This window comes from Melozone crissalis, unplaced genomic scaffold (assembly GCF_028551555.1).
Source record: "Melozone crissalis strain CALT ecotype California unplaced genomic scaffold, PUWL_Pcris_2 ptg000014l_1, whole genome shotgun sequence".
NCBI classification, from domain to species: Eukaryota; Metazoa; Chordata; class Aves; order Passeriformes; family Passerellidae; genus Melozone; species Melozone crissalis.
Window position 1 is genome coordinate 9,988,337 of NW_026535792.1, and position 11,574 is coordinate 9,999,910.

The window sequence follows — 11,574 nt, forward strand, 5'->3', positions numbered from 1 at the left end:
CCTACCAACTGGAAACTGTCCATTACCAGCTCTGGTAAGGTAGAAATTGGCATTTTCTTTACCATAGTCCACAAAACAGAAGGTTTCATGTTATAGGCCTATAAGGTTTATTTGATATTTTAATCTATAAATACATGAGGGTTTCACCAGTAAAAGCACAGGCATTTTCTCAGTGGTCATTGCCACAGCTTACATTTTGAGCAAAAGAACATGTAGTATTGCATGTGAATAAGCAAACTTTGGTTCTCTTTCTAAGGACCAAGCTCTCTTACTTGTTAAACAAGGGCCTGCAGAGGACAACAAGGCAGCTGAAGGCCACACTGAAAGCTACACTCTGGAAAACTTGGGACACTGTAGAATTTAATTAGTTTTTTGAAGGCACCTTTTTTGAACATCATCATGTCTTCAGGCAGCCTGGAAAGAACTCTGGCATTTGCACGAGGCTCTTTCTTGTCAGTGGCTGCTGCTTTGGGGTTACACTGCTCCAGATTACCACTCACTGGCACACTGGTGCAGCTAAGGGAACGTGCTGTCTTTTTCTTGCCTTGAACAGATAAATAACTGAATAAAAAAGAGGTTAACTTATGTTTGGTAACATTTTGGACATCTTCTGGAAAACAGTCATCCAGAGGATCCTCTTGACCTTTCACCTGCTGACTAATCACACACTTACTGGGACTTACTGATAATTTCTTAGGCTGTACTACTGTTTTTCTGGGAGGTGTTTTGTATTTCCCTCCATCTAAGTAAAGCTGAGGAACATTGCTAATGGCATCAGAAGTAGGCTGAATTATTGTGGTGGGGATTCCTGCCCCATCGCCAGAATTGATGCAGTGCAAGCCATAATTCTGGCTGATGATTTGGGCTGCAGTGTGTTGAATGATGCTCCAGTCCTGCAGAATATCTTCCCTGGTTGTGAACTGAGATGTCACAGTAAAGCGAATGATGAACTTGTCATGGATGGTTGCTGGAATGAGGAAGAGCCTGCCAGAACTGCTCAGTTCTTTCAGGAGTTTTTCTGTCAGCCAATTGGGACCCTGTTTTAAATATGAATAATAAAAAAATACTATAGTTAGAATTTCCAGTGACATCCAAACATATCTCAGAATTGCAATCACAAATTCTTAAATGGAAATACATTTACAGTTATTAATGTCTGGGGAGAGGTCAGCTGTGGTCAGCTCATTCCAAAAGGACATGCAAAAGGGCCAATCTTTACCTTTAGGCGAAATACAACCAGCCCAAGATGTCTCTTGGCAGGAATTTCAAAGAGTGGGTCACTTTTAACCAAGGATTCAAAGAATTTGGCTGTTTCTGTACCCTACAATTAAGGGAGGAAAAAAAGTTATCTGTTTGTCACAAACCCGCTGGTAAGATGCTAAACTGGGTAGTTAAAAGGAATTCCTTTCCTCACTAAAACACATCACTCCAATGCATGAATAAGAGCAAACAGAAAAATGACATCAAAGCTAAGAATTTTAAAGTCTGTTTCTATTTGCCCAAAGCCTTGACAATGAATATGAGTAACTGGCCTATACATAGGGATTTTCTATTGGAGGTTTGAAAAGAGAATGTGCCTTCTCATATGAGAGTCCTTTTGCAGCAACCACTGATCCACAATGTGACCCTTCCTATTTACACTCCGTCAGAGACTTAAGCCTGTACATTTTCTTAGTGGTGGGCTCAGTTATTCATCATAGCCTGCCCCAAACAGCTGCCACTTGACCTCAAAGAAAGCTTCTGCAAATTATGGCTCAGTAAAGTGCAGAAGGCAGTGATCAAGTGCCTTTCCATTGTCCAGTGCTGTCAGGAAGGGGACAGGAAATGTTTTGTCTGCACAGTCAATCTTTACAGATTATTTTAGAGTAAAACCAGCAGGCATTTAGAATTCACACAAGCTTTGCATGTGAGAGGATTCCTGTTACTCCTCTCTGCATCTCTGAGTGTACTAATCTCACCCACCAAGAACTGAACATAAAACACTCTGGTAACTCACACACCTGTCTGACATGAGCTTGAAGCTTTTTCACGCCAAAGGAACGAAGCACAAACCACAGCTTGAGAGAACGAAATCGACGGCTCAGTGGAATTTGCCAGTGCTGTGGAAACAGAACATCAGTGAGTGCAGAAACAACAGAAAGGAGAGTTCTCCTTCCACTGCTACATCTCCTGCTTCAGACTCAGGTCAGAGACCTCTCTCGAGATGAATAGTGTCATATTACTGAAAATCTGCTAAGCCTAGGAAACAGCCATCAAAGAAACACTGGGTCCCCATATTTTCAAATTATTTGCAAAAATAAGATTTTGGCTATTCCCCTTAATTTATGGCTTAGATATGCTTAGAATTTTAAATTAATTACAAGCTTATAACAACTTTTTGCATTTAAGAGCATAATCAATTCAAGATGTGGCCATTTACACTTTAGGACTGACTAGTGCTGGCTTCAGCTCCTGTAATTTCCTCAACATTTTCCCAAATCAATTATAAACAGCAAGATTTGATACTGGGGTAGGCAGTTCCAAACAAAGTAACACCTATTCCAAGGAAAAGAGTGAGAAAACATGTAAAGGAATATTTCAGGGAAGCTGCACAACCACGTGCAGAATCCAATTTCACCACAAGAGGGACTCAATATCCTTTTTTCCATCCCTCCCTGTCTCCACTCTAGTGAAAAGCACTATTGATTTCAAGAAAACAATTATCTTTTCAGGACTAGGGTGAGATCATAGCAGAAATAATTGGCAGTGAATATTCCTTTGTATTACTGTACTGAAATCTGCTGTAAGATGTATCTGCAGTGAAATGCCTCTTAGCTTTCCTATGAATTCTTTAATCTGAAGAAAAAATGTAATTAATTCTCGTGCTGTTTCAGAGCATGGCTTTTCCATTGCTTACTCCTTTCTGTCTTTTGTTACATATGCAGATAAAAGAAATCCAGCCAAAATGGCATCAGTAGGAATTACTTCAGCAACACAATAAACAGAAATGACCCTTTGCATTAGAAAGGCAAGGCTGGATCTGCACCTGTGTAAAAATCTTAAGTACTTCAATCTGAAAGCAATTTTATAGTTAATCCTCATAACCAGAGCTTACTGCAAAGTTTTGCTACTTTCTCTGCATTAGGATCTCAGTATAAATTGGTTTACATAGTAAGACCAGCAATAAGATAAACATACTCCAGAATGTGAGAGGAATTTCACAGTCTGATTGAAAATTTTATAGGCAATACAAAATATCAGCTTAAATAATAACTTACCATGAAGTCAATTGCAGCTCCTGAATTGGCATGCCTGAGGTAGACAGGATTAACACTGAAGGTTTGATGCAACTTGTATTTATCTTTAACCCTATGATTGTAGAAAGAAGTAGATTTAGCAAAGTAAGTGCAGAGAAAAACTTTGCAATTTGCATGTTATCCTTTTGGTGTTGTTTGTGTTTTGACTACACTCACCAAAATCCAGTGCAGTCAAAATGGACCATCATCCACTTAGAAGGATTAAAAGTAAAGGAATCTGCATATTCAATTCCATCCAAAAACAACCGAAATTCAGGACATACAAATGCTGTTCCTGCATATGCAGCATCAACATGAAGCCAGAGTCCCTCAGCATCACCTGTTGGAATTGAGACTGTTGTTATGTAAGGGATATAGAGAATCAAAGTGCATGCTAATCTCTCCTCTCTGCAAACCAGGTGCAGTGATTTGGAGGAGGCTGACAAGCAATTGACAATCTAGTTTTATTCTAAAGGTGTGGATCCATAATGCTAAAATATAGGATAATGCTGTCTTTTTAACATTTGATTTCTCTCACCTGCCCTTTCACTAAGTGAAATTCCCCAGTACCCCTCAGCTGCACAAAGCCAAAATAAAGATATAGTGGCAAGCAAAAAGGACCCAGAAATAGAAGCCACATTCTGACCCATAAGAGAAAGCTCCTCAGGTCTTCAGCAGCTGCTGGTCAGAATTTACACTGGAATAGACTTTGCAACCACGTCAAATTTACCTGTGATACTGATTGATCCAGAGGATGTCCTACCAGAATCTACCTTCAAAACTCCTTTGCTAGATTAAATATTAATGTATCCATCCTACAACAGTACCACACAGTCTGTATTTCCTGAATAACCACATTAAAGATTTATCAGTTGGCAAATTTCATCCATCTCTAATAGAATGTATTTTAGCATCCTAATCTAATCTTACAGAAATCACTGCAGTCTTGTACTGACTTCAGCCATCCCTAAAACATGTCTGAAACACTCTGCTCTCCTTCATTTTGGCATGAAAAATCTAAGAGTATCTTCTAGATACTAGAGTATCATCTAGATTCTTTCATAGAGCAAAATCAGGGGGAAAAAAAAGATACTTACAAACTGGACCCAGTTCTGAGAGATTGTCAAAAGCACAGACACCAGTTGTACCCAAAGTTGCACAAACCTAGGAAAAAAGCAAATCTGTTAAAATGGATTTGGTTTCTTTTAATATATGGATGCAGCACTTTAAAAGTGGGCAGTTTATTGCAAGCAGTCAAAACATTAAAACTTTTTATTTAATATAAATAGAAATTCCTGTATACATATGAATCTTCAGCTAATGTATTTCAACACAATAAGAAATTTTTTATATGTAATTTCATTTTGACATTAAGAATATAACACTATGTCAATACCCCCAACCAGAAAGTTGAACATACAAAGACTGGCACTAAGCCTTTCTTTTTGTCTTCTGCAATGGCTTTCTTCAAAGTTTCACCTCTGAGGGAAAAGTTCTCATCCACAGGCAGAAATTTTATCTTCACAAGAGAAATCAAGCCAGCCTTTTCTACAGAGGAATGCGCCTTTAAAATAAGAAAAACAGTAAGAATTCAAGCTCTGAGGCTGAACAGCTGCGATAAATTATGGCTTTATTAAAGACAGCGGTGGCAAGAAATACAGATAACAACCTTATTGTAATCCCTATTAATACAAGTCTGAAAGCATCTTCTTTGTGAGTAACTGTAAGAAACTGTACCCTGTAATTCCAAAGAATGCTTCATTTACTTGGGTACTGGTTTCTAAAATATAATAATAGGCATCCTCATCTTGTGTTTGGAGGGACATTTATCAAAACTCAGCTCTTAAAGGAGCCTCTAGAAATAAATCAACCTCAGTTTATTCCCTCCTCCCTGCCATAAGAAGATAAATCCCCTGAAGTGTGTTTACTTCTGGATGGAGCAAAACACCTTAGAAGATACAGTCCTTTTAGTTAGACTAAGACAGAATGAGCATGATGTCTCTCCTGTGGTAGTTTTCCCAGGGGAATGTAATGCCCAGTTCAGGAGGCCAAGGACAGAACAAGTTTGCTAGCAAAAGCCAGTGGAGCCCACAGCCAGGAGCAGCATTCAGGTAACAGTGCCTTGAGCATGCCTGTCTCTGAGGGGAAGAGGCTGGGAAGAAACACGAGATGCAGCAGCGTGAGCTCAGCACATAGTTCCTGGATCAAGGCTTTGTGAAAAACAGGAAGGAAATGCAGAACTCAGTCATGTGAAACAATCTCTTGAGGACTGCCAAGGCCCTAAAAACCTCGCCTCACACTGATTCCATTTCCCCATCTGCAGAAAGCAGCAGCAGGGGAACTGCTCCATGCTTGTGAGGCATTCCTGTGTTGTTGCACAGAAATGTGACTTCACATGGCAAAGGCTGAGTGAGACAACAGAAGCAATTTGTCCTCCTTGGAACCATCAGAACCTACTTGATCAGACGCGTAAGCGACAAGGCGAGAATTGAGCGAGGACTCATCAGTGTCTGGCTCAGAAATCTTCAGCTCCAGAATTTTGTTCTTCCTTGCTGCCAGCAGTGCAACCAAGGTTGATTCACTCACAGTGCTCTGCAAAGACATTGCTCATTTACTGCAACTGCTACTTCATTGCTGTTTTGCCAGGGATCTGCTGAAATCAGTGAAGTGCCCAGTGCCCACCCCCTCTTTCATTGCTACTCCTGCTTTTCTCTGACGCAGTGGAGAGTCATTAGCTGATGAGCAGCTCTCTGGGCCAGCAACACAAAACAAAGCACTTTAACTGCTGTAGATTTTAATATTCAGCACTGAGTTCTGGGCAGTAAATAAACCACATTTTCCTTTTGTCCTACAAATAAAACATAGTATTTCCCATAAATTACAAACATGATCAAAGTCCCTTATAATAACAAAACAGCACTGGTTCCAGGGAACTCTTGCTTACACTTTCTGGAAGGAGGTAACAGTTCAGGCCTTGACCTTGCACCTCTCAGAGACAAAAAGTAGACATGAGAAAAAGGAAAAGAAACTTCTTGTGTGGCTAAGGACTGTGGCAGAAGGATAGTGACAAGGATTCCTTCTCCAATTAAGTAAGAATCATTTTAGTGCAAAATTTGGTGATGTGAAAGATTGGAAACAGATTAAAGAAATGAAATCTGACTCATTTATCCTTAAAAAGACCACAAGAATACCTGCTGTTTGTCCATAACACAGTACTAAAAGCAACAGCAGTTTCTATTCTATAATCTACCACATTTAATACTAAAGTTTGGGAAAATAATGCCAAATTTGGATTCAGAGCCATATAGAAAATTTTGTTGGTTTTGTCTCTAAGAAAACTATCACCTAGAGAGAAATTCACTTGAAAACAGATGTTGATAAAACCGTCTCTAATCTCCCCTACCTGTAATACTCCTCCACCCACACTGTCAGGATGGTGGTGCAGGAATTTATCTGGAAGGCCCAGCATTTTAGCCAACCAATCCATCACATTCATTTCCAGTTCTGTACAGGCTGGGCTGGAGGCCTAGAAAAAATTGAAAAAGGAGAATCAGGCTGTAATTCACGCTGGGCACTGATCCCTTGTCCAACTGAGAGCTAAGAGAGGCAATGAGCTAATCTGATACAGCTACATGGAGACCACACCAACCAATTTCTTACAGGTTTATGAGCTTCTACTTTCTTACACAGAGACACATATCTAAAAATCTGGGCAACTTTGGCACTGTGGAAAGCACTGGCTTCAGAAACTACTGTGGTGTGCAGAGTCGTAAGCAAGTAGTGCTCTGTAGCTGCTGCAGGAGGATACAAAACACGCAGATATTCTGGCCCAGGATACCAAACAATTATTTTCACAAGAGGAAAAATAGGAAGTGTGTTCTCTCAAAGGAGCAGGAGAACTGGAATGGAGCCCAATCTAGCCTGCAGTCATGGATGGTGGCTGCTCTACTGCTTACACTGCTTGTGTAAGAGTTTTGGCACTGAGACCAGATGACAAGGAACAATGCTCAGTGGGATATGCAAAGAATTTGAAAACAGACATTTCTGGTATATTTTCTTCATTCACCTCTTACTACTAGGTAATGCTTGTTCGTATATGTTCTTTTGGGTTGTTTTTTTTTTTAAGTGACAATTTTCATTTATGCAACAACATACAGTTGGTTAAAACAAATAATTATACTGACTCAGAGAACAAGAAAGAATGACTAAGACCTGCTCTTGCATGTTACACACAGGAGAGGAATGTCTAAAATAGCCCTAAAAAATTTACCCATGTGAATCCCAAGCAGTTAATTGCATCAGCCAACATATCTCCAAGGAGTGAAGGCCAGGAAGTTAGAGCTGGAAAGTAGGCATGCATGTGTGGACTTTGCCAATGGACTACCTAGAACAGAATTATGGAGAAGTTCAGTCTGAAAATGTCACAAAACTTTCCATGAGGTGTAGTGGTTCCTATCTGTTTAAAATGAGAGAAAAGGATTACAGCAACATAATACATGCAACTATATATCTGCAGCAGAGAGCTGCAGAGATAATATCAACAGGGGAGCAGCACTAGCAGATAATAACACTGCATTATTAACAGATAAATTACAAATAACAGCAAAAGCATTTATCTGAATTAAACAGGCAGACAAAGATTCTGAACAGGAAAGAATGTTGTGCCGTGTTTGAAAGACCAGAGGCAGAAAAATTTATCAAAATATTTATCTTTATAAAGGGAATCCTTGCAACAACATTGCTCATTTTGTCAAATAACAAGTTACCTTTAGCCACACACAGCAATTTACAACTATATAAACCCTTCTATACACCTGAATGAGCTGGTGTGTGGGACATCAGCATAAGTGCATGTAATCTGATTGCCCCTCCTACATCAGATCAAGTTTCTGCAAACATCTACAAAAAAATTTGAGAACGGGCTTTGAAAGAGCTTCTTACATAAAACATGCAATTTGGTAATATGAATTCTCTTAGCAGAATCTGCAGTATTTATGTACAAGAGGAAGTAGACTTTTACATTCAAAGCACAGGAAACAAGCTTTGCATGTGCATGAAGCTGGGCAAGAGTTGTTTCACCTTGCTATGCCCAGTTTCCACATCTCTGAAATTAAGATTATATGGTTCAGCAGGTAGAGACATTGTGAAGCTAATGATTTTCTCATACTGCTGAATTTGTTTCCCTATAAGCAAATATGAGTTATATACAAAGTAGTTTAAAAATACATTCACAATTTAACACTTAAAATTTGTTAGGAACACAACTGTGGAGATAACATCTACAAGATTAATGCTACATTTTTGGGTACTTTACTTATTTAGAACAATGTTCTGCAGAAGTTGTGCATTCCCAGGATTTGGTGTTCACCCCAGGTAGTAATGGCTTTTTCCTGCTATGATTATACTTTATTTCTTACCCCTGGCATAATAATCTTCTCTATATCTCCAAAGATGTTGTCCCAGCTGTCTGGGTCCATTGGGGCAGAGTCTGGCAGCTGGGCTCTCATGTAACCTGGCTGTACATCAGGAGTCACCCGTCTCTCTCTCACATTGCTCAGGTACTGGCAAATGTAATCCACCATCTCTTTCCCTGCAAGAGGCAAACCAGTGGTTTCAGCTTCAGTTATGGCAACACTAACTAGCAGTACAGACACTCCACACAATCTGTCCTTAGTATTGGGCAGAGATTCCAATAGCATTGGAATACTGCTCCCAGCTCCTCCCTCCTACACCCTACTTGTCCCATCCAATAATGTTCTAAAACAGCCTCACAGGGTCTTTTCAGTGCCATTATTGAATAGTTCAAATGTACCTTTAAAACACAATCATGGTACAAGTACAGTTTGTTTGGTTACTGAAAGGTTAGATTTTCTTGCCTACAAATTAACTGAAACTGCATTTCACAGGTATTAAATTTTCATGTCCTACACTTCCTTGTCATTATAGCAAACCTGCTTTTGTATCCTCTGAAATCAGCTGCATTGCTCCACACCCTTTCTCCACTTTTTAAGGCAATCTCCCGCAGCCCTGGAACCAAGGTTGGCTCTCCATCTCCAGAACTGTCCAAGTCTGGAGTCTCAGGATGTGAAGCCAGTGAAAAGCTATTGTGGACAACCCCTTAGCACAAGTTTATTCAGAATTACAGTTTTGCAGCTTTCCCACAGCATCTTAGATGTAAGACCAAAAAGGCTAAGTTACCCTCAGACACTAAATCCATTAATTTAAACTCAACCCTGGGACACATTTTTGCCTCAGCAGATCCAAGTCTCAAGGCCAAATGCACATTTAAAGAGGATATAGCCCATCCTAATTTTGGGTATCACTCCCAGCCCCACAACAGCTGATCTCCATGAGCAGACGTTACCTATTTGCAAGAGGCACAGATCACTCACCTCTCTGTCTGTACTCCTCAGGCTCCATACTGATTCCTTAGGAATGCACCTCTTCAAACCTGGGCCACAACCTTTTGGGAGCTGTGGTCAGTTTGGTCTGGTGCCCTGCCAGCTGCTTCCCCCTTTATAGCTCCCTTTATCTCTCAGACTCACACATTCTGGAAAAGGTTTAACAGGCAGGTCATTGGTGAGTGTTTATCTAACTCCTCCCAGCTGAGGGTTTTTACAATCTCTCATGTTCTCATCTGTGCTCTTTTGATGTGTAAGATAGTGTATCACTAAGAGGAGCTGCCTCTGCACTTTCCCATTTTCAATCAATTTTTCAGAAGTCTCACAGTAATCCATGACATGAATACAAGGCATATTAACATAAGACTTGTGGGAGAGAAAAAGTTCAAGAGCTTTCAAAACCAAATAAAAGCTAAAAGATGTTATGCCAGCCATTGTGCTAGCAGCAGCCATGAAAACAAGGTACCGGCACAGAACAGATTTGATATGGGAGACAGGAACTTTTCCTAAGAATTGTTTTGAGAACTCTTTTTTCCCCAAAAAGAGGATATACCTACATCCCCACAAGTGTTCAGTCCTTATGCTGTCAGTCCATGCTGCTAAAAGGAAAGGCTCCACAGCTCTTGCCAGCTCCAGAACCACAATGTGAAGTAGCAGTGATCCTCTGTGGATATCCTGCCCTTCAGATCAGAGCAGAGCAGGTTACACTAATCAGGGTGATGTTCCTCCAAGGGTATCACCCTAGACCACTGAGCTGGGAAAAGGCACCTCTTCCCTCTCTGTGCTTTCCTTTCTCCTGTATGATATGCATAAGCACTGGGATTTAGTCTTGTCTCTCCAGAATTCCTCCAAGTCCTCCACTTGGATCATTCTCAGTTTGAAAGAACAGCCTTATAGATTGCCTCTTGTTCCAGTTTTAGGACCTGAGAACACATTCTGACCTCTCTCTGGCAGCACAGTCTTTGACACTACTCAATGTTGAATCCTTATCCATCTTCACTTGCTCCACACTGCACCAGGCAGCCCTGGGAAAAGACAAGAGGTAGGACTTGTGGATTAAGCACCAGAAAAGGAAATTATTTCCCATACAATAAATTCTTGCCATACCTTAGGCTCCTGCCTGGGGCTGGCACTGCTGGAGACAGGATGCCAGGCTGGACCCTGCGTCTGATACCTCCCAGCAGTTTTGCTGTTCTGTCACAGGAGAGAACTGGCTGCCAGAGCAGCTTTGATTCTCTGCCCCAGGTACTGTAATGCAGCACAACCACTTACATAGTTCTAGAAAGTTTTTACATTTTTCTCACACACACTCTCTACAGAACAGTGTGGAACCTTTTCTAGCTTCTGCTGCAAATAGATACTTGAGAAGGAACTGTTTTATAGATATGAGAAAGATGCTCTGACACACACACATCAGATTAATGTACTGAAATAAAAAACCCCAAATTGATAAAAAGGCATTGAGAAAAGTGCAAAAAACTACTATATGCATATTTGTTTTATCTCACATTGCTCTGGAAACATTAGGAAAAAAGTAACAAGCTGTCAACGTGCTTAATAGGAATTTATGAACATCTCTTGGCTGCACTGTAAATGATCCCATAAAGGGGAACAAGCTAAGAAGGGACAGGCATCAAGCACAGGACCAAAGTTCTCAAAGCATCCAAATGAGCCCAAAGTTCTCAAAAATCCTGATTTTAGCTCATTACAAGTGATTAATTTCTTTGAAATATGTTTCAAAGAAACAGATGGTAGCTAATTACATTTATATTTTTAATTTGGAACAGCAAATAAGGAACAATATTTTTAACAATGTTTTCAGAGCTAAACTATATAAGAAATATTTCATATACCCTACACTTGAGCTCACAGGTGATGGCTTCATTGGGTTCATCTCT

General features: G+C 40.2%; 1 protein-coding gene across 2 annotated transcripts; it reads right to left on the bottom strand.

Moving 5' to 3' along the window:
• Positions 1 to 275: 275 nt before the first annotated feature.
• Positions 276 to 9,695, bottom strand: HDC (histidine decarboxylase). 2 transcript variants are annotated; one of them, XM_054272809.1, is made up of 12 exons: positions 9,668 to 9,695; positions 8,693 to 8,865; positions 7,546 to 7,659; positions 6,679 to 6,801; positions 5,733 to 5,867; positions 4,696 to 4,839; positions 4,373 to 4,439; positions 3,453 to 3,615; positions 3,258 to 3,348; positions 2,001 to 2,099; positions 1,220 to 1,321; positions 276 to 1,037 (listed from the first exon to the last, which is right to left on the bottom strand). In XM_054272809.1, the coding sequence occupies exons 1-12, from the start codon at positions 9,693 to 9,695 to the stop codon at positions 276 to 278; spliced, it is 2,001 nt and encodes a 666-aa protein (XP_054128784.1). The 2 variants fall into 2 exon arrangements, with proteins under 2 accessions (XP_054128784.1, XP_054128785.1); XM_054272810.1 differs by lacking the exon at positions 2,001 to 2,099.
• Between the last annotated feature and the right edge of the window lie 1,879 nt (positions 9,696 to 11,574).

Bases quoted from the DNA above. Each gene is read 5' to 3' on its own strand.
- HDC (XM_054272809.1), bottom strand. From the start codon at position 9,695: ATGGAGCCTGAGGAGTACAGACAGAGAG. The intron at 1,322-2,000 runs GTGTGTGAGTTA...CCTTAATTGTAG, and splicing joins TTCAAGCTCATGTCAGACAG to GGTACAGAAACAGCCAAATT. The intron at 1,038-1,219 runs GTAAAGATTGGC...TATTTAAAACAG, and splicing joins TGGTTGTATTTCGCCTAAAG to GGTCCCAATTGGCTGACAGA.